This window comes from Sander vitreus, chromosome 2 (assembly GCF_031162955.1).
Source record: "Sander vitreus isolate 19-12246 chromosome 2, sanVit1, whole genome shotgun sequence".
Lineage (NCBI taxonomy): Eukaryota > Metazoa > Chordata > Actinopteri > Perciformes > Percidae > Sander > Sander vitreus.
In genome coordinates, this window is record NC_135856.1 from 9154874 (window position 1) to 9177331 (window position 22458).

Sequence of the window (22458 nt, forward strand, 5' to 3'; positions counted from 1 at the left end):
ACCAGGCAACTGCCTCAGAGCTGTCTGTTTGGCAGCTTGTTTTGGAGTAGCGCAATTCTGCCCCAATGTGGCCAAAAAACAATTACTAGCCTACAACTCTATTGCTTATCTGTTAGTAGCCCATGTGTGATGAGGGATATTGAAGCAAAACCCAAACGAGCCATTCTGTTCTGGTAGCTTACCGGATTTTGGTTTCCAACACTCTCTATCTGTCAGACAAACAGACTGTATAAAAAGTAGGAGGTCTGACACACAGTGGGGTGTAAATGTAAAAGCGCTAATGAACTGCCCCGCCCGGTTATGTCTTCATGCCTCCTGTGGTAAAGGTTTCCTGTGCTGAGTTTAAGCATGTGTGTAAAAACCAGCCCCTGCCGCGACCACTGGATTCCTTCCTCTCATCTTTGGAAATGCCAATTGATTCAAACGGACAAACGGAACAGCCTGGAGGCGGTGTAAAAACCTCTCTCCCTACTGCCCCTCTGTCCATCCCACATTACAGGACATAACGTCTGACACACGTGCATCTAATTTAGGTGAGTGTGCCGACGCTGAGCCCCTGACAGCACAGCGGTTTCCGTTAGAAGGAAATGATGGAGAAGGAAAGTTTCTAATCTGACGCCTCTCCGTTTTGTTGGGACTGTACGCAGGAAAATTGGAGATCATTTTTCGCGTTGCGCAGTTTGGTCGTAGCCTACTCCTCATAACGCACAGATAATTGTAAATCTGAACAATCTGTATGGATTTGGGATTAATAGGTTCTCCGACACTGAAATGTCTCAGGATTGGAAATGCAGCTCCACGTCTGCCTGTTGCTTTTTATTATCACAACAGGTAAGGAAATCTGCTAGTGCCTGGGAACTGTTATATATCCTATTGTTTACACTATTATACTATATCCTTTTGTTATCATAGGGCTTTGTAGCAACTGGACACACATTTTGTATTACTAAAACTGATTAGTTTAAATTCAGTCACAATAGTGCATGCTCTATTGTCAATATGAAATAGGTTGGTAGGTTTCTGTATAATAGAGCTGGGTTTTGTGTTAACCTGAATGCTTCAAGCCCAGACCCAAATCTAAGGGGCCAATAGATGGAATATATGGATAAGAAAAAAAAGGGAAAATATCTGTGATCTGTTACTGCAAAATTAAGTTTTGTTTTCACAAATTTTCTCTTATTTTTGCTTTTACTTTTTCCTTTTTAAAAAAAGAGATTATCTGAGAATGAATAGCCCTTTGGTTAAACTGTCCACAATTTATACTCTGACATCTCTCCATAAGGGTTGATAGCATGTATAGGTCTGAGTGTGTGTGTGTGTGTGTGTGTGTGTGTGTGTGTGTGTGTGTATATATTTCAGGCCTGTGTGCAACTGTACTAACAGAGTGAAAATGTAATTTCCCCTCATGGGATAAATAAAGGCATGTCTTCTTCTTCTTCTTCTTCTTCTTCTTCTTCTTCTTCTTCTTCTTCTTCTTCTATCCATAATGAACTAGCTTTCTCTGCAACATCACACAGAGGTTAGGAGATATATGCCAGAGTTTACCAGCATCTTTATTTCTTTCCTCAGATAAAACATTGGCCTTGTCGCACAACCACTGTGGTGGAAATGTCAGCCTGGACCAAAAGCCTGCTGGTCGCATCAATCTCACTTTACCTGGACTTTTTACTGACACAAACGACAGACTCAACCCATTGAACCACCAGTCTGACAAAACCCTAAGTGTTTTAACTTGCACTTGGACGATAGGTATTCCTTTGGGTCAGACAGTACTTTTAAAGTCAGTATGGTTGGAAAGTGGTTTGAGCGTATCAGTGCGCTGTGTTTTGAACGAGGAAGATCAGGTCCTAGAGAGTGGGGGGACGGCTCTGCTCTCCGGCTGTGATGGAAACAAAGTCACCTTGAATTGGACAGGACCAGGACGCTCCTCAAATGAAATTCAGCTGTCCTATGATGGTGAGAAACCATAACTCAATTATCTAGTTTAATTTATTGAGTCAGGACGGCCCACTTTCCTTCACCCTGATCACGAGAGTTTAATCTAATTGTTGTAATGACATTTGGATTGGTTTTTGAGATGCCTTTTGCTTATTTTTTTTTATTTTTTTTTACATTTTGTTGTCTCAATGAATACATGAAAAGCATTTTTTGGTTACAGTAGAAGAAAAGTATGGTTACCTCAGCTCTACCATGTGTAACTGTGGAAACATTCTGTGGAAATGTATTGTTCAAACTGTCCTGTGAGCTGTAAATTTGTCTGTCGGAAAGTTCTTATCACATGTTATGTTGTTGTGATTTCCACTCTGTCTCTCCTCACCCTCTCCCTCTCTGTTTTTGTGTTTGTTCCTGGTTATCCAGTCCAGGAAGATGAGAGGAATTCCTCAGAGGACCACACCAGCCCACATACAGACCAAGACCTCTTGCTTTGGTCTCAGACAGGAACAAGCTTTACAAGCACAGCTCCTGTTGGTCAAGAGGTGGTAAGAGGAACACAAGGGGGCAGAGGTCGCCTCTACGAAGGTTTGGAGTGGAGTTCTGGGCCTCAGTCTGCATCTAGTCCCTCCTCTCAGGGACAGAGGCTGCTACCCCCCACCTCACCTCTGCAGGGAGTCACTGTGGCTGGGAGAGCCGATAGGGAAACTCTCCCTCTTCCTGAGGAAGAACCACACAATGGAGCGGATACATCTGGAGCTGCTCACCTCACTGATGGCAAAATGTCTGCCAGACAGAGAACACACCCCTATTTTCTGCAAACACTCAGTACAGATACGCTGTTTCACACATCAGACACAGCATACACAGAAAAACAATCAAGCAACGAGCTCCCTCAAACCCAGATGGCACTGACACATGCAACAGACAGTAGCTCCAACGCCTTGCGTGGCACAGATATACACAAATATACAGACACTCAGACATCTAAACCATCTATAACCGTACAAGCTCACCCCATCGTGTCCAGCTCCATCGCCCCACCTCTCACCTCTTCTCCCCATTTGCTACCTTCCAGGACAACCTGGGAGAGTGGTACCATCCTAATCCCACATGGTGGAGCTGTTAGTGGGACACCTGGAGAAAAACGTCCCCATTCCTGGAGGAGCCAGCGAAGCACCGCCAGACTTAACTCTGAACTGACCTCCGCCATCACCTCTGATCCTTTAAAATCACCCACCGAACTTCAGCAGGATGACTCAAGCAGCGCGCACACTGATACTGAACCCACTGCGTCATCATCGTCATCCTCACACGGCTCCAGCTGGACTCATTCGTCCGCCACCCACATCACAGGGCATGACACAACTTTTGATGCTGTCAAGGCTGCTTCATTTCATCCGAACATTAGTCGAACTGACTCATCTTTATCAGCCGCATCAGATGTTAACAGTCAAACTGCTGCGCTTGAGTCTTCTGATAAATTTGAAAACACGGAGATGCTTCACACTTTCACTTCTTCCACGCCGAGTCAAACAAACTCTCCACGAAGCACAGAGAGCCTCACACGCTCGCCACTTCCTGACACGTCCTTCCCATTCACACAGACAAGCAACAAAGAGACACAAACAGCAACACAAAGTACACACAGCAATTTTGTTAATGCATACATGACTACTAACACTATCTCCTACTCGCCTGACATTACCAAAGTTGATGACCGGACTTCGAGTTTCCCCGGTTCTTCTTCTTCCACGCCAAGAGCAGCTCTGACACTGGGAGATGTAGTCCAGAACTCCGCCCCCACAGGAGCCACTACTGACACTGAAACATACACGCTGCATCCCACTTACACACTCTTACATGACAGCTCGTCTACAGATTCATCAACTCCTGTTCCTCTTTTGTCATCCAGTTCATCCGTACACTCATACACACCTTCATACACACTTCAAACACACACTACTTTTCCTGGTAGTTCACATTTAACGCACACACCTCCGCCTTTGCTCTCCACTACCACTGAAGTGGTAGTGGCTGCACACACACCCCTGAACAGCCATAAAACCACACCTAAACCCTCACAAACTTCAACAATCAAATCTACATCTTCACACACACCTCATACACAGAACCACCTGTCTTTACCATCTTCTACTGATGTCCCAGTTATGCATAAACAGCCCCACAACTATATTACTACTACATATACTTCTCTGCTCTCACTCATAACTGCAAAATCAGATAATGGAGAGGTAGAAGTAGTTAAAGAGGATGAGTCTTGGCAATGGTTTCCCAGCAGCACAACCACACAAACTCCCACAGCTGGATCTCCATCCAGGACAACCCCACACCCCAGCCAAGAGAACCATTTGACACTCACACCTTCTGTTTTAACCTCCACTTGGAGCTCCACAACTAGTCAGACACCCAAGTTCTACATTGTGCCAAACCAACCTACAGCCATCAGAGGTATTGTACATATTTGTATGTAATTAAATCATAGGTTGGGGTGTCCAGGCCTGTTGTAATGGAAATATTTGTTCTGCCTGTCTGTATTTGTTCTGTCCAGTGGAGTCCATTGAGCTGCTGCTGCAGATCATTGTTGGAGAATCCAGGTCGTCTTTTACTTCAGGTTTGGAGGAAGACACCACTGCCTGGGTAAGAGATTATGTACACACATACATAGTGGCATACAAAAAAGCACATATAAGTAATGGTATTGTATAATAGCTTTAGAGTTTGATTTAGTAACTGCTACAAAGTTCTAACTTTTTTTCTGAAACCTTTTTCTTCCAGGTGGAGCCGTACCTACAGAAAGCTCCGGGGTTCAGCAGACTGCTGGGAGTCTGGAGCAGGTGAGGTCTTACAGAGTACATACTGTATGTTCTGTAGCTACAGTAAGCTCCAGTCAGCTCTAGTTTGTGTCTCTCATATATTACCATTAAATTCAAGTTTCAAATTTTAAACACAACATTGACAATGTAACACACTATAAAGTTGTTTATGCATCCAGCAGACCTATCTATTCATTTAAAGTCGTGTTTTTCCCAATTGACAAATGTAAATAAAATGTTCAGTGTCCTTTTTAGCTCTCTTGTGGTCTCCTCTTAACTCCAGAGGAGGGACATATTTGGCTCTTTAGCTGAATGCTGCAGTATGTCCATCAGCTACAGTATTTGCTAACTATCTGCCATTTGAATATACCTTCAGAACAGCAAAGAATTGTTGTTGAATAACCTTCTAAGTTTTTCAGAGATGGCCAGGTATTAATTTTTCAGAAAATCGGATGCCAAGCTCTGTGACTCAAATATAATGGTAATACATGACAGGGACAGACTGGGCTTACGTTGCATAAGTTGAATGTGCTATCGTCTTAGTGGCAATGCAGTGCAGAGTCTGGTGGAGTTTAAAACCAGTGGGGCTCTGCAGTGGCTCAGCATGACTGGACCCACATCACTGATGGAACGAACAGGACTAGCTCAGGCGGTTTGTGACGGGAGGAGCTTCAGATCATCCAAGATCACCAACATCACACTCGGAGGTAAGGCTAGGTTGAGATGGCCACCTATAGACAGCTGACCAAAGATTCCTAACTTTTGGGCCGCCCTTGTAGCCTAGTGGTTTAAGGCGAGTCCGGCCGAGGACCTTTTGTTGCATGTCGTTCTCTTCCTCGCTCCCCTGGTTTCCTGTCATCTCTACTTCGGCACAAAAAATACTTTAACAGCCAGTTTAGCAGTCAGCCACAGTGGCTACATTTACCTGGGAGGGAACTCCATTCTTAACCTGCTTACTCAATTAACCTGGTTACAGACAGACCCATGTAAACATTATAACTCAGTTAGATTGACTTAATTAAGCATATAATACAGTTATGAGAAATCTTATTAATGTGTCTGGTTTACTCAGATATTAAACCTGTTACTGTGGCATGTAATCATCTTACTGTACTCCTTTTACTTTCGGTTGTTGTGCTGTGGCTGCATGTTTATGGGTGGACAAATTAGGTTAGTGTATTCTGATTGTAGATCATTTGGGGCAATAAGGATACTTGTTTGCACTGTATCAAATAATACAGTATAAACAAAAGTCAACCAACTCTACATCTAAACAGTCACTAAATTACGCTATATAGACTTCCAAAACATATATATTTAATGTATACATTTTCTGGCACACATGCCCCGCCATCTGCAAGGTATTCCAGCTATTGTTTTAACATTGACAAGGACATTTAAAGGATAATGCTGGTAATATTCTATATTTGGTACAGTCAACAAACTCCTTGGGGGGAAAAAAAAAAAAAAAAAAAAAGTATCCTACTAACAAGTATTGTCTGTGTAGCCAATGCCTGATATTATTCCTTTGTGCCATAGAGCGCCATTGTTATGAAACTAAACCATAAATAAGTCACACTGGCTGGTATGTACTGTCATTATGATGAACATGGCCACTGCAGTTTAGTTTAAGTCAATTCCAAACATACCATCCTGCTACCTTGAATACTCAGCACTGCACCAACAAATGCACTATTTACTCCTGTTTGAGTAACATTTGCTAAAAACTACGGTTCTAGCTGATTTTAGACATTGCTTTTTTGAAATAAATGACACAAACATATTTGTGACCCATTTTTAAAGATTTACCTCTTCAGTAGGTACTAGAATGATTGGGAGTGCCAGAGACAGGGTAGGGAAGTACTGAGACTGACTAATGCGATGTTTTTGTTGTTGTTTTATGGCATTTCTTGACAGTAATAAAACTGTAGAATAACACCAACCACATCCTTCAACACATCTTCCCTCCAGGTCTGCAGGGTGATGTGTGTGACTGGTTACTGCAGTGTCCAGCAGGCTACAAGTGTGTGTTCCAGCCTGGCCCTTCAAACTACAGCTGTTCTTCTGTCTGCCACTTTGACTACTGCCACCACCATGGCATCTGTACTCACCACCCGGGCCAACGTCCAGTTTGCCGGTAAGAGCACAGAGGCACTAATACACACACTTAGGGCTGGCAAATAATTCAATATGATAATTTATCGTCTTTCAACGGAATCATATTGTGATGAAATCATATATCGATTGTCTAATTATATAATTACAAGCACATACTAACTCAATTTTCTCAGAAAATCTATTGTGAAACATTTTGAGGTAATATCCTTTTGAATAATTGCAGATTTGTTTTAACATCACACTATTTTTGTGCATGCATGTAAACATCGTCAGTATATCGCTACAATTTTTTAACTTTTTTTTTCTCTATAATTTCACTTGAAACTGTTTACCACATTATTGATGATTATTTATCTAAAATGTCATTGTAAAAAAATATTGCAAAAGCACCAATTGTCAACCCTACAATATCGTCGCAATATCATTGTATTTGGTCAAGAATATCGTGATATCTGTCGTTCTCCATATCGCCCAGCCTTACATACACAAATTGTGTATCGCTCTGTCCATCCAAGGACGTTTTGTGCATTAAAGCATCTTTTTGTTTGTGTCTCAGCTGCCTTGTTGGAGAGGACTTCTGGTACATGGGTCAGCGGTGTGACATGAGGATGACTCGAGTGCGGCTCGTGGGCGCATGTCTTGCCATCTTACTCATCATGGTGACAGTGATTGGCGTTTTGGCCTTTGTGGCAGTGCGACGTTACCGAGCCATTCTGATCCAGGCCAAAGTAGATCAGACTCGGAGCAGGTATGCACTGACTCACTGATGTACACATACAATTACAGCTCAAAACATACAACCTGCAATACAAAGATTAATACACACAATCCACAGATATCACACAGATACCCTGTACATGACATGTTGTATAAACAATTAGATGTTTCGACGATCTAGTTAAAAAGAAATTTGTTGAAAATAAATGAAATGGGCAACTGTGTTTCTATAACAGTGGGTGTTGAACAGTCCTGTGGGCTTCTGGGTGGACCTTTAAAATAACAGAGGAAACGCACGTTAACACACACAGCTTTGGTAAACATAAAAATACAGTTGACTTAACATGACTCCAAATGACTCCGATTAATGTGACATACACGGAAATAACACAATGGACACCTTTGGGGAGCTCATGTGTTGTGATCCGGGAAGGGAAAACTCAACACAAATAGTAATTGTAATTAAAGTAATGTCCACTAGGTGTCACAGTCTGGTTGCCAAACCACAAACTGAAGATGAATGCTGCACTGTAGACTCTTGGAAAATGTTGAGACGGTCTGACTGAATCCAAATGTCCACGGTCTGGACTTGCAGACAATGACATGTTCACTGTCATCACGTTAAGTCTGTTAGGGTGCTGGGCCTCGAGGGGATGAAATGTGTTATTAGACAGGACTTCAGACCTCACTTTCATGTTGATGAATCAAAATTTCTGTTACCCACATAGGCCTACTGACATTTGCAATGTATGCAAGATAAACCTCACATACACCAAATAAGAATATTATGGCTTATAAATGATGTGTAGTTTACAGGATTGGACTGCTTTTTTTATTATTATTATTATTATCATCATCATCATCATCATCATCATCATCATCTTTAATTTCTTGTCACATCCATATTGCTATGAACTTTGGGTAATCTTCCAAGTAAAGTCTGGTGAAATCTGTACCCCAAGCAGACTTTCTGGATGTCTCCTTGAGGGCCTTGTGTGGACATGATGAATAGTAGTTATATAGGTAAATATAGACTGCCTTCAACAAATGTGTTGAAGCGCGAACATTGGGATTCAGCCTCTTAAAGCTGCACTGGCCAACATTTTTATGTTAAAACAGTTGTCGTCTGAACCTAAGTCACAGAATGGGAGGGAAGAGTTTTATCCGCCATAGTTTCATCCTATTGCTGAGATTAACTTCTAATATTGGGTATGGATACGGACAGAGACAGACAGGAGTCGGAAGTTAAGCCATAAATCCAGAGTGTCTCATTAACAGTAGGGAGAGACGTTCTGTCCACAGAAAGTTGGGCTCTTAGATCAGAGTTTTACTTTCTCCAGCAGGACCACCCAACAGGAGAGCACAGTTTACTGTACTTAAGTCATTTTTACCTTTCCCCCCATTGTTTGCTTTTTGCATTTTGTTTTCAGCGAGACTTTCAAAACTGCCATAAAATGGAGAAAAAAAATATTTGTTTGAAAAATATTTATTCTTACTCAAACCCATATCAAATTGGACCAGATACAATACATATTGTGCCCTGTTAATATTAATCCAAACATTATGATTTGTTGTGTGTGCAGCTATCGCAGGTTCAACCATTTTGATGAGCTGTCAGGACGGTTCTGGTTGCGTTCGTGGGCAGGATCAGCAGACTCACTAGATAATCCTGCCTTTACACGCTCCGATGAGTTACTGCACCTGCGGGCGCTCGACCGCCCCTGTTGTTACCACGACGACACGCTGTCTCTGGCCTCCACCTGCGCCAGCCATGGAACACGCATCAATACAATCTACCCCCACAGGTACACACAACACACACACACACACACCACAAGTCCAATATTACACATGAATGGTTCATATGCTTAACGGTATCAGAATGTTATTGATCAGGGAGCGAATGTCTGTCTGTCATCAATCTGTCTAAAATATGAAAAACATACGAGAGTATGCATAAGATATAACATACAGTACTCACAAAAGTGAGTACACCCCTCACATTTTAGTAAATATTTCATTATATCTTTTAATGGGACAACACTGAAGAAATTACACTTTGCTACAATGTAAAGTATTAAGTGTACAGCTTGTATAACAGTGTAAATGTGCTGTCCCCTCAAAATAACTCAACACACAGCCATTAATGTCTAAACTGCTGGCAACAAAAGTGGCATGGTTTTATGTCGGTTAGCCTAATAGCTGGTTTGATTTGCATTGAGAGATGATTTTAAGTACCCCATGCCAATCTCTAGGTATGGTGAAGGGCATGTGATGATGTGGGGCTATTTTAATTCCAAAGGCCAAGGGAACTTTATCAGGATGCATAGTATCCTGGATCCATGAAATAACTGACCTTTAAAAATAATAATCTGCCTGCCTGTATGGGAATTTAACATAGAGGTGTACTCACTTTTGTTGCCAGTGGTTTAGACATTAATGGCTGTGTGTTGAGTTATTTTGAGGGGACAGCACATTTACACTGTTATACAAGCTGTACACTTAATACTTTACATTGTAGCAAAGTGTAACTTCTTCAGTGTTGTCCCATTAAAAGATATAATGAAATATTTACTAAAATGTGAGGGGTGTACTCACTTTTGTGAGATACTGTGTGTGTATGTATGTATGTATGTATGTATGTATGTATGTATGTATGATATATATATATATATATATATATATATATATATATATATATATATATATATATATATATATATATATATATATATATATATATATATGACCATTAATAAATGTGTATTTCAAACGATGTGAATGAATCATTAAAACCCAATATCCATGAATAAAATAAAACATTCCTGGCCCTTTCCTTTTTATTACTTATAGTTCCCCTAAGTTTTTCTTGACAAAAAACTATGTAAGTATTGGCACTCATTCACACAAACACATAAGCACATATATGTCTGTGTAAATAATCCCTAGGCTCTCTGTATTCCCTGTAGCTCTCAGTATGGTTGGAGGGGAAGCGAGATGAGCATGGGGGATGGTGTGTTGGACTCAGGTAAGGCCAGTGACCTTTCTGTCTGTAGCTGGCCTGTGGAACCCATTCAGTGGACTCCCTTCCCACTTCTGCAGCAACTGGCTTCCCACAGGACACCCGCAGTGAGTGTTTGACTGTGTGATTGTGTGTGAGAGACAGAAAACGAGAGAGAGAGAGAGAGACAGGTATATATGGTTTTTATTATGTGTTGTTTCCCTGTGAAACCAGGTGAGGGTGTCGAGGCCACGGTCTTACTGTGAAGGCATGGAGCTGGTAGACCTGGGGAAGAGCTGGACTGCTTGACACACATAAAGAAGAATCAAATTTAATGTTGACACTGGTATTTGCAGCTCATTTGTTCATTGTAGACCTCACATGTTCTTGTTTTGTTGATTAAAAACTTTAAAACAATAAGTGTAAATGTGTATATAAGTGTATATTTTTGTTAGGTTGTTGCTACGTCATCGAGTTTGTATCTCCAATCTGTTTCTTATATGCTCACTCAGATAAGATGTAGGATATACTGTAAAGTAAGGAAAAACAAAGAAGCAATCTAAATGTCTGTGGCACCGAATCTTATATAATGCTTTAATAAACAAATCTTACTCAGGGCAAGAATAAATGTATTCAGTTTTTTTTGCTTTTGACAGTTAATAAATGTAGGTCCTTATGCATTTAAACATACTGAGCTTTCCATTATGTCATCATTTAGCAAGGAAAGTTTATTTGTAGCACATTACATACAACAGGAAGTTGAATTGCTTTACATAATGCATTGTAACATTTTACAGAAAGGTTAGTTCCAGGCATGACTGGATTGCCAGCTGTCCAAAGTAGGTAACTGCTCTGTGGCGTATGTAAGTATGTAATGTGATTAATCACACATTTCTTTTAAGAATTTGCACAGTACAAGTACACTATCAACTAAGGTGTGTCCTGTACTATTACTGTACCTAATGTCGTGTCTGAGGGACCCTGTGTCAAAATCTAATAATAAGACTTCATTAGGAACCCAAAAAAAAATTGTTTTCTCCCTCTTGGGTGAAGATCTGTGGTGCATAGTAACTAAATGTTGTTTCTCGATGTTTAGTTTGGACTGGAAATTTGTTAACAGCTTCACAACAGATTATATGAGAGGCAGAGAGTGCTCATATGGGTAAAGACGGTGAGAGATGTATTTTGGCCTAAAACAATGTAAAGTAGTACATTTACCTCTATTCTATGACACGCTAAAGTCCAGTGCAAAGACCCCAGAATTGGTGTGATGTGTTCACTAGACTGGAGTTTTTAGGGGAATTTCTCTCTTTAAATTAGTATCTTCTAATATTACATTTTAAAGTGTATTTCACATACCTTCTTCCTCTCTCTGTCTCACTCAAGCACACACAAGCCACACCTCCTCTCAATGCTGTGTATGAACCTTAGCTGGAATGTGATGCCATAAATGACTGGGAAAGACTGTTACAGAGTGCAATGGGATAATATTTACACTGTATTGCACTCCTATAATTGTCCCTGTCCTGGGAAAAGGAATAAGGGAGTGATTGATTCAGAGAGAGAGAGGAAATGTGGCAAATAAAGGAAGAGAGTGAATGTGTGTTAAAGGGAGAGAGCGAGAGAGCGCTAGAGATAGGGATGAGTGAAAAGTGGACAAAAGCTACCTGCTAGCTTCTTCCATATACGGTCTTAGAGCCAAGAGCCAGGCCTGTGAACTTCTCTGACTGTGTGAGTGAGCAATGTAGGGAGTATGTACATATCCGTGCATGTTGTAATACATGCATGAGTCATGCACGCCACCTAGTAATGAAATGAGTGTCAGGAAACGTCGAGAAATGTCTGTCAGTGAGGAGTTTGTGAGTACAAAATTGGGTGATACCTCCCTTTCTACATATAATTCTGTGGGTACTGGTGAAGGACACAACATCCACACAGGGCACACACAGCCTTAAAAAGGGAGATTCATTCATTTCCTCAGACTGGTCACATGACATGAGCAGTGCATTCTTCCTTCCCATGTGACTAGCTCCAACATCTCCTTATATGGACGTCATCCAAAGGAACTCTTAAAGGGATGGTTGTCCTGCCCTGTGTGTGTGTGTGTGTGTGTGTGTGTGTGTGTGTGTGTGTTTAATGTCTGTCTAGAGCAGGATAATGCCACTCTGAAAAGCTAATTCCCTGATCAGCTCATTCACCCCCTTCTATCCTTAGTGTCTCTGTGTGGTCATTTCCTGTGTGCATCTGCAGAAGTGAAGCACTGACTGTGAAACCTACTTCCTGTCTCTTCCTGGCTCCCATATATCCTTATTTGGAACACATCAAGCCAGTGAGAATTCCTACTGTAAGTTTATGAGTCTTTGTCTGGTGCCCTTATTGAGTTAAAACAGCACCTCCAACTTAAGTTTGGTAAATTTATAAAATGAGCTTTGCATAAAGACTTCAAAGTGTGTTATCGTAAAAATAAATATATTGTCTAAAAGAGTATTTCAGGTTGGACCTGAAGCCTTGCGTTACATATTTGTGTGTGTCAATGAGCAGGTGTGTATATGCATATAAAAGTGAGTCAGATCAATCAATACTAATTTCACAATATGCCTCACAGTTCAATTTATTTGACACCAAATATAGGTATGTTCTGGAAATGATACACCTGCCAAGCAAGGTTAATCTGCCCCCTCCACTCACATAAACATTACAAGTGATGAGAGATAGGAGAGTCACTGTCACTCTGCTGTGTGTGTGTGTGTGTGTGTGTGTGTGTGTGTGTGTGTGTGTGTGTGTGTGTGTGTGTGTGTGAGAGAGAAACTGTTATGCCAGGGCCAACGTGTTAATCAGGGTGTTAACAGTGCTGTCAGTGACCCTGAGATTGTAACCACCCCACGTCCTGGCACAACTAACCACGAGTATCTGCCTTGAATTTGCAAATGCATTTTAGCACAGTGCAATTCAGTTCTGTTGTTTTTGTGCTTCACTTTAAATTAATCATGGACCTGTTTGTCTGCGTCCCACACTTTTCCTCCAATTGACAAATAAAGAACATAAGACAGTAGCGTGGGTATGTTAATCAAATGTGGTTAAAAGTTTGTGTAATCACTGAGAAAATGGGGGCCCCTTGCCAATGTGGATGATGTCAGGGATTAAACCAAAAATAGGATAGACTGACTTGCATGAAAATGTGCTCATTAGCTCAATGTAGCAATATTAAAATTACATAAAAGCTCATAGCCTATTTCAACTTGTTTCATACTCAAGAAGACTGTGATTTGCAGCCATAGTTCTGAGATTTATTGTGTAGCCTATCACACTTGTGTATCACCCCTATTGCGATCATCATAATACAGATGATGAATCATATAAAAATGTGTTTAATTGAACACTGAACAAGCCCATATTGAGAGTAATGATAGTAGCCTATATAGGTTATTTGTTGTGTTGCCTGTTCCCTCCGACTTGTCAGAGCGCAGGACTGTATCTGCATGCGCCACACCCAGTGGATGCGACTGGACCAATCAGAGGGCGCCGTGCAGAAAGTTTTCCTTTTATGGAGAGGGGATGCAGCGCGAGCTCTGATAAAACCCTGCAATTTATTGGCCTCCATTGCAGTCAAGTTCAGGCATCCTACCGGAGTGTAGCGCTCAGTCACAGCCCTCCTAAGCCGATAACCCTCCCTCAAACAGGTAAGACAACTGCTGAAAAAAGATTAAAGTTAATTTATTTTTATCACACTTTAAATGCATTTCTTTAACAAAATGTGCACGTAATGTTTAGCCAGCATACTGAATTTAGTTGGCATGTTAACGTTAAGTTATGATGTGAGGCTTTATGTTTGACTTCCATCAAGTTGAAGCAACCTTTGGAGCTGCTAATTTAAATGTACTCGATCACGTAACGTTAGTCTGTCATTCATTCCGTTTCTGATTAGGACCGTTTCAGTTTGAAGGGATGCTACCAGTAACAATAACGTAATACATGTGTCGGCATGCTGTCATTTATATTTAACACATGGTGTGAAATAACCAGTGTTATTCGTGCTGTCATCACTTCATCAGTTTAACAAATCAGACTGCGTTCAAAAAGCTTGACCTTCTCGTTTACATGTAAGCATCTGCTTTGGCTCAGTCCCCGGGTTTGGTGTCTCCGATTTCACAGGCAGATGACTGCAGATTAGACGGATTGAATTTAAAATACTTCGTGTTAACTAACATTGTTGGTAGGTGGCTGTGACATTACAGCTACGAAGTCATTTGACAACCGTTAACGTTCCATCTAACAAATGTAAGGTAACGTTAGTAAGTTGGTTTTCACATAGCCTCACCTTGTAACTATGGTGGTCACGACTCACGACAACGGTACACCTGATGACTGACATGACGACAGATGGAAGTTCATTCATCTCAACTGTTTAGCTGCTGTATTAAAGCGGGCGTTAGAGATGTGTGGATGGTTAATTCAGTTATGACTCCGGTGAAGGGAGTGGCCGGTGTCGTTTGAGGTTTAACGACACATTGAGCGGCTTCACGGGCCGGGCTGCCGCCGTCTCCTAAGCTGCTCTCACTTTTGCCTTATATGGCCATGGCCAGACAGTGGGAGAAACCGCCTTTGTTTCTCAGCTCTGGAATTGGACTGGGACCTGCGCCACTGCGACATCCAGCGTCCAGTCTTCAGAATGACAGTGCTTTAACCTAGTTGATGTTTGCCAGATGTAACGCACAACTGTCACAGAGCATCAGTTTTAAACATTTCTCCCCCTTTTCATCCCTCTTCTTCTCTGTCCAGAAAATGGATGACGAAATCGCCGCCCTCGTTGTTGACAACGGATCCGGTATGTGCAAAGCTGGCTTTGCAGGAGATGATGCTCCACGTGCTGTGTTCCCCTCCATTGTTGGACGTCCCAGACATCAGGTACAGTTTCTTCATACATTATATAAATTGATAAAACTATTAATAACAAAGCTTGTAAAACTGTCCTACATTTCTGTTCACTTTTGTCTTGATTTTAACTTGTTTCCCTGTTTTCTTTCAAAGGGTGTGATGGTTGGTATGGGCCAGAAAGATAGCTATGTTGGTGATGAGGCACAGAGCAAAAGGGGTATCCTGACCCTGAAGTACCCCATTGAGCATGGTATCGTCACCAACTGGGACGACATGGAGAAGATCTGGCATCACACCTTCTACAACGAGCTGAGAGTTGCCCCCGAGGAGCACCCCGTCCTGCTCACAGAGGCTCCCCTGAACCCCAAGGCCAACAGGGAAAAGATGACCCAGGTAACGAGGGCTGACACACTGACATTTCCTCTTAATCAGGAAAACCACTCGGCTCACCTGAAGGGCTCCGCAACGGGAAAAGGTGTTGCCGCTCAGGCATCTCTTCTTCTGCTCAATCTGTCCATTTCCTCCTGCTCCTTCAATCTCCAGGGTTCTTCTATCCTGTGCTGATCTTTTCATCTCTGCGGATGCTTCAGGTGTCTATCTCGCTTCACTGTGATGCATCAGGAATGACTTGTTGCAGCATGGTTACTGCTGATTTCAAATTAGGCTTGTTTTAGACTGACAAGCATCTAACTTCACTGGTGTTTCTGCATGATGCAACCAATGACAGTAGAGCAGGTAGCTACACTTGTGTTGTACAGTCAACATGACCAAATTAAAGGTATAGGTTATTGTATTGACTGGTTTCTGAATGGTATTAATACTTAAAACAGGCCTGTGTGCTGTGCTTTTCTGACTGTACTAACCCGTTCTAGCTTACTTCAAGCTACTTTGACTCACTGACTCATCTCTCGTCTTCTCTGTCCTCCAGATCATGTTTGAGACCTTCAACACCCCTGCCATGTATGTGGCCATCCAGGCTGTGCTGTCCCTGTACGCCTCTGGTCGTACCACTGGTATTGTCATGGACTCTGGTGATGGTGTGACCCACACAGTGCCCATCTATGAAGGCTATGCCCTGCCCCATGCCATCCTCAGGTTGGACCTGGCTGGCAGAGACCTCACAGACTACCTCATGAAGATCCTGACTGAGAGGGGTTACAGCTTCACCACCACAGGTTGGCACACACAAAAAACATGCTAATATTTGAAGCTAGGGGAAAACTGACAGGAAAACTGGATCTGACTATAAAATGTCTGTTTTACAGCTGAGCGTGAGATTGTGCGTGACATTAAGGAGAAGCTGTGTTATGTTGCACTGGACTTTGAGCAAGAAATGGGCACTGCTGCCTCATCTTCATCCCTGGAGAAGAGCTACGAGCTGCCTGACGGACAGGTCATCACCATTGGAAATGAGAGGTTCCGTTGCCCCGAGGCCCTCTTCCAGCCTTCTTTCCTTGGTAAGATAGATAGATAGATAGATAGATAGATAGATAGATATATATATTTCAACTAGTGCACTGATTGGAATATATATATATATATATATATTCCAATCAGTGCACTAGTTGAAATATATTTATGGACGGAGTTTGATAACCAACACACATAGGGAGTTAACTGTTGGGAAGCATAGGGGATTGTAGCAGCAAGGGTTAAGACTTGAGTAGTTTTTAAAGCATGTGGAACACAAACTTACAGTCTACTTTAAACCCTCCCACAGGTATGGAGTCTTGCGGTATTCATGAAACTACCTTCAACAGCATCATGAAGTGTGATGTGGACATCCGTAAGGACCTGTACGCCAACACTGTGCTCTCTGGAGGTACCACCATGTACCCTGGCATCGCTGACCGTATGCAGAAGGAAATTACTGCCCTGGCACCCACCACCATGAAGATTAAGGTATATCTCATTCTCATTACTCTGACTCCCATCCTCCCTGGGGCAATGATTCAAACGTGTCCAGAAAGCTCTTTACCTCTACTGCCACTCAGTGGCCAAATATGCAATATAGAAGCTCCATGCTCATTTTCTAGCTTCTCCTACATTTAACTGTAGACTTGAAATATTTGCAGGATTTCAGTGCATTTGTCAACAGATGTTGATTTGACATATTTTAACTCTGTTTTTATTGTATGTTTTTCTGCAGATTATTGCTCCCCCAGAGAGGAAGTACTCTGTATGGATCGGTGGCTCCATCCTGGCTTCCCTGTCCACCTTCCAGCAGATGTGGATCAGCAAGCAGGAGTACGATGAATCCGGCCCCAGCATTGTCCACAGGAAGTGCTTCTAAACAGACTTGTCAGTCCGCTTCCCCAAAACACACACTGCTACAAACCCAAACGACTGGCTCTGCATACATGCCTACACCAACACACTGGTGTGTGCTGAGCCCACAACACTCTTCCCATTTTCCCTCATCACTATGGCTATAGCACCATGCCCCCTGATGGGGAGAAACTCTGCAGGAAGTACAGAGCGTCCCGGGCAGTGTGAATGTGTGAGGAACATGTCCATTGTCGTGTTTGTGTAGGTCATTTCAGATGTGTTTGTTCACCACCTTATTTGCCTCTATGAAGGTTTATTCTCTGGTTGGGCCCACTGCCCAACAGATGTGTAGTATTGCTCATGTAAATTATGTAATCTTTTGTTTTTGTACTTTCAGCCTTAAACGATACTTGGTCCAGTTTGTTTTTGTCATTATGCGAAAGACAAAGCTTCTACCTTGTATGAAGGTTTGTGCTTGGGGCTTCAAGCCTCTGGTGTACACAACAAATTAATAAAGCGCACGTCTAAAATTCTGGTCTGTCTACTTGGTGTTTATTGAGCTTGGCTCACAAATACTAAAAGAAATGCATATTGATCATCCCAGGATTTGTATTGTATCACATACTTTAATCTTTGTGTTCAATAATAATGCATTTTATTTATATAGTTTTTTTTTTTTTTGGGGCATTTTTAAGCCTTTATTTATAGACAGCTGAAGACATGAGGGGGAATAACCTGCAGCAAAGGGCTGCAGGTCTGAGTCCAACCCATGGCAGCTGCGTCGAGGAGTAAACCTCTATATAGTGTGTGTATCTATCTCAGGTGAGCTACCCAGGCGCCCTATATAGTGCTTTTTACAGCAGACATTTTGACTTGTCCTGGTAGGAAAAGCACAGCTGAAATTGATCATCTTAACGATGGCTCAGTTCCATCAAGTGTCCCAGTAAACTATTTCAGTGAGTTAGCATGCACAATACCAGGGCCTCTCCTAAGTGGAATGCAGCCATCATTTATGGTTTTGAATACACCTGTGCTTTTCCTACTATGACATTTCAACATGTCTGCCGTGGAAAAGGTCACACGTCCATGGCTCACTAGGACACTTGAGCAGAACAAAGGCATCATTAGTGTTAATAAAACCTGTGCTTTTACTACAATAGCAAGTCAAGTCTTTGTGGGGTTTTTCTCCCACGTTTTGGACATTTGAACATTCTTTAATAAAATGTTTTTTTTAATGCTATAAAACATCCAAATTTAAAGAAAGTAGTGGGCTGATCATTTATTTTACTTGTAAAGAGCGTTGTGTAGAACAATCCACGTTATTCTTCTGAAAATTTGGTTAAAATAAACCCACTTTTCTGAAACCTTTTCTTTTTTAAATGGGTCAAATTTGACCCGAAGACAACACGAGGGTTAAGTGACCTGTGAGTGTAAAGATAAGAGTTTAGGTGGAGTATCCCTTCACTGTGAAACTTTTGGTCATAGTACCATCCTGTGGACAACTAAATATGAGAAGTAATTATAAATCAGATCTTATCAATGACTTTGTAGAATGGACTACTGTTTTTCATAAAGAATCTGAAAAGTATATTAAAACCAGTAGTGAAAGTACATTTACTCAAGTACTGTACTTAAGTATAATACAGACACCTGTACTTTACTTCTACTCCACCACATTTCAGAAGCAAATACTATCATTTGTACTTCACTACATGTATCTGACAGTGACAGTTAGTAGTTAAGTAGTAGGTTGAAGATTCAAGTTATACAAAAACAAAATACATGCTGTTTATTAAGTATGATGCATTATAGATTGTTAAAGTTTAAACTACCGGATAAAAAAAAAAAAAAAGTTAGCAATTTATGACCAGCTACTACAACATAAAATGCTGCTTACACAGTAATGCATATGTAATAATAATAATAATAATAATAATAATAATGATCTAATAATGTAATATCACACTGACAGGGGTCATTCTGCTGCCTAATGAGTACTTTTACTTTTTAAGCTTTTCATAAATTTAGCTGCTAATACTTCTGTATTTCTACATATATACATATTTCCACATTATAATACTTTTACTTGAAATTTCCTTGAGGTATATGTCTTTTTACTTGCGTAAAAATAGATATCACTGATAAAAATCACTGATAAAAAAAACCATAAATCCTGCAGCAAAAAGAAAACCGTATTCTGTCTCTTTACTATTTTATTATTACATTAGCCTACCTATAAATGTCAATATCTCCTTTTTTAAAAGTATTTTAAAGTTATATTAATGTCATATTTTGAAAGAAACACTAACTTCTTTTTATCTTCCGTCTTAAATGCTGGTGTTCTTTTGGTGTTCTGCACTATTGTTGAAGGAAAGTTTTAATTAAGCTGTGAGAAATGAAAATCTCATCCAATAAAAATCGGATTGGGCCAACAGAAAGTATGTCCGTCACTGACAGACTTCCGTCATTGTGCGGTAGCAAACGTGATCCGTCCTGTCAACGTTTTTTTGCAAGTGTTACCAATTTAGCGGCTTTGTTGCTAGATTTGGCGACTTTTCAAACCCCCTTAGCGACTTTTTTCCATAGAAGTGACTAGTGACAAATCTGGCGACTTGCTGTAGAATAGACGTCAGTATTCTCCGGCGAGCACGCAAAGGTACAGTGGGGCAAAAAAGTATTTAGTCAGCCACCAATTGTGCAAGTTCTCCCACTTAAAAAGATGAGAGAGGCCTGTAATTTTCATCATAGGTACACTTCAACTATGAGAGACAAAATGAGAAAAAAAAAATCCAGAAAATCACATTGTAGGATTTTTAAATGAATTTATTTGCAAATTCCTCAGGAAAATAAGTATTTGGTCACCTACAAACAAGCAAGATTTCTGGCTCTCACAGACCTGTAACTTCTTCTTTAAGAGGCTCCTCTGTCCTCCACTCGTTACCTGTATTAATGGCACCTGTTTGAACTTGTTATCAGTATAAAAGACACCTGTCCACAACCTTAAACAGTCACACTCCAAACTCCACTATGGCCAAGACCAAAGAGCTGTCAAAGGACACCAGAAACAGAATTGTAGACCTGCACCAGGCTGGGAAGACTGAATCTGCAATAGGTAAGCAGCTTGGTGTGAAGAAATCAACTGTGGTCATAGTACCATCCTGTGGACAACTAAATATGAGAAGTAATTATAAATCAGATCTTATCAATGACTTTGTAGAATGGACTACTAAGAAGTCATAAATTGTTATTAAATTTAAAAACGAGGTCACATTAACTCAACTTCCTTAAAACTTCACATTTATCATTTAAGCCATATGTACGGATTGTTAATACATGGACACATTTTTTTACTTGAACTAACTGCTGCAGGAGAATATTTTCACTGTGTCATTTCCCAGTAATAAATATTCATCACAGGTTTTGTGAAAAAAAAAAAAAAAGAGCAGGACTTCTTTTGTAACCATCCTTACACATCGTTCTTTGTTTCAAAAGACACTCAAAGGTCTTTGTCCACTTTTGTCCTACATATCAAGACAGCACTCTTTTTGGCATTATACAAACATCATATTTCACCCCATATTCAGAGCAGATATTCAGTAGCTGCTGAAAACCAGCACTGCTGGGAGAGAAAATGGCCAGATCATCCGCATACATGAAATGATTAACCAAGGTGTTACCAATCATACAGCCATGGTTTTGCATCTTGTCAATTGGTTGGATAACTCATCCATTTACAAGTTGAAGAGCGCTGGTGAGAGTACCCCCCCCCTGAGGTACCCCATTACTTACCCCAAAGGAGGCAGACTGTATTACCTCATTTAACCTGCATACTCTGGTTGGCATACAAGTAAACCAGGATTCTTATAATGCTGTCAGGGGCACCTCTTTGGCTCAGTTTTTCAAATAGCTTATGATGATTGACTCTGTCAAAGGCCTTGGAAGCATCAATAAACCCAATTAGCATAGATGAATTCTGCCTTATGTACCCTTGTGTTGCCTCCTTCAAGGCATAGATACACAAATCAGTACCAAGCTTAGCTTTAAAGCCAAATGGATTGTCAGTGGCACCAATATAAGGACATAGACGATCAAGCAAAATCCTTTCCAGTACTTTAGATATCACACGGGCTAGGGCTATTGGCCTATAATTATCCAAACTCCCAACCTTGCCAGCTTTGTCCTTGATGACAGGCACAAGAATAACAGACAACATAGATTCAGGTAGCAGGCCATGGGTCATGAATCCAGAAAAGCAAATGGCAAGCAGTACTGCCACCTTTGGGCTAGCAAACTTAAGGTGCTCTGCTGTGATGTGGTCTGGCCCACTCGCTTTCTTATCAGAAAGCTGTGCTACTGCCTGGCAGACTTCACTGGTGGTGATTATCTCTGGATTACTGTTTTTCATAAAGAATCTGAAAAGTATATTAAAACCAGTTGTGAAAGTACATTTACTCAAGTACTGTACTTAAGTATAATACAGACACCTGTACTTTACTTCTACTCCACCACATTTCTGAAGCAAATATTGTCATTTGTACCTCACTACATGTATCTGACAGCGACAGTTAGTAGTTAAGTAGTAGGTTGAAGATTCAAGTTGCAGCTTTAAAATATGTCAATTCAACATCTGTTGGCAAATGCACTGAAATCCTGCAAATATTTCAAGTCTACAGTTAAATGTAGGAGAAGCTAGAAGACGAGCATGGAGCT

At 41.0% G+C, this 22458-nt stretch overlaps 2 protein-coding genes across 2 annotated transcripts; both read left to right on the plus strand.

Annotated features, from left to right (window-relative positions):
* Window positions 1-340: 340 nt before the first annotated feature.
* Window positions 341-11218, plus strand: vap (vascular associated protein). Its single transcript, XM_078276268.1, has 11 exons — window positions 341-831; window positions 1570-1956; window positions 2359-4404; window positions 4505-4593; window positions 4732-4790; window positions 5313-5476; window positions 6741-6906; window positions 7444-7635; window positions 9188-9409; window positions 10574-10733; window positions 10840-11218. Exons 1-11 carry the CDS (start codon window positions 789-791, stop codon window positions 10912-10914), a joined length of 3603 nt encoding a protein of 1200 aa, XP_078132394.1. The 5' UTR covers window positions 341-788; the 3' UTR covers window positions 10915-11218.
* Window positions 11219-14175: 2957 nt separating this feature from the next.
* Window positions 14176-18283, plus strand: actb1 (actin, beta 1). The gene is made up of 7 exons (XM_078276278.1): window positions 14176-14285; window positions 15385-15510; window positions 15634-15873; window positions 16409-16655; window positions 16746-16937; window positions 17201-17382; window positions 17630-18283. Exons 2-7 carry the CDS (start codon window positions 15388-15390, stop codon window positions 17771-17773), a joined length of 1128 nt encoding a protein of 375 aa, XP_078132404.1. The 5' UTR covers window positions 14176-14285; window positions 15385-15387; the 3' UTR covers window positions 17774-18283.
* Window positions 18284-22458: the final 4175 nt, after the last annotated feature.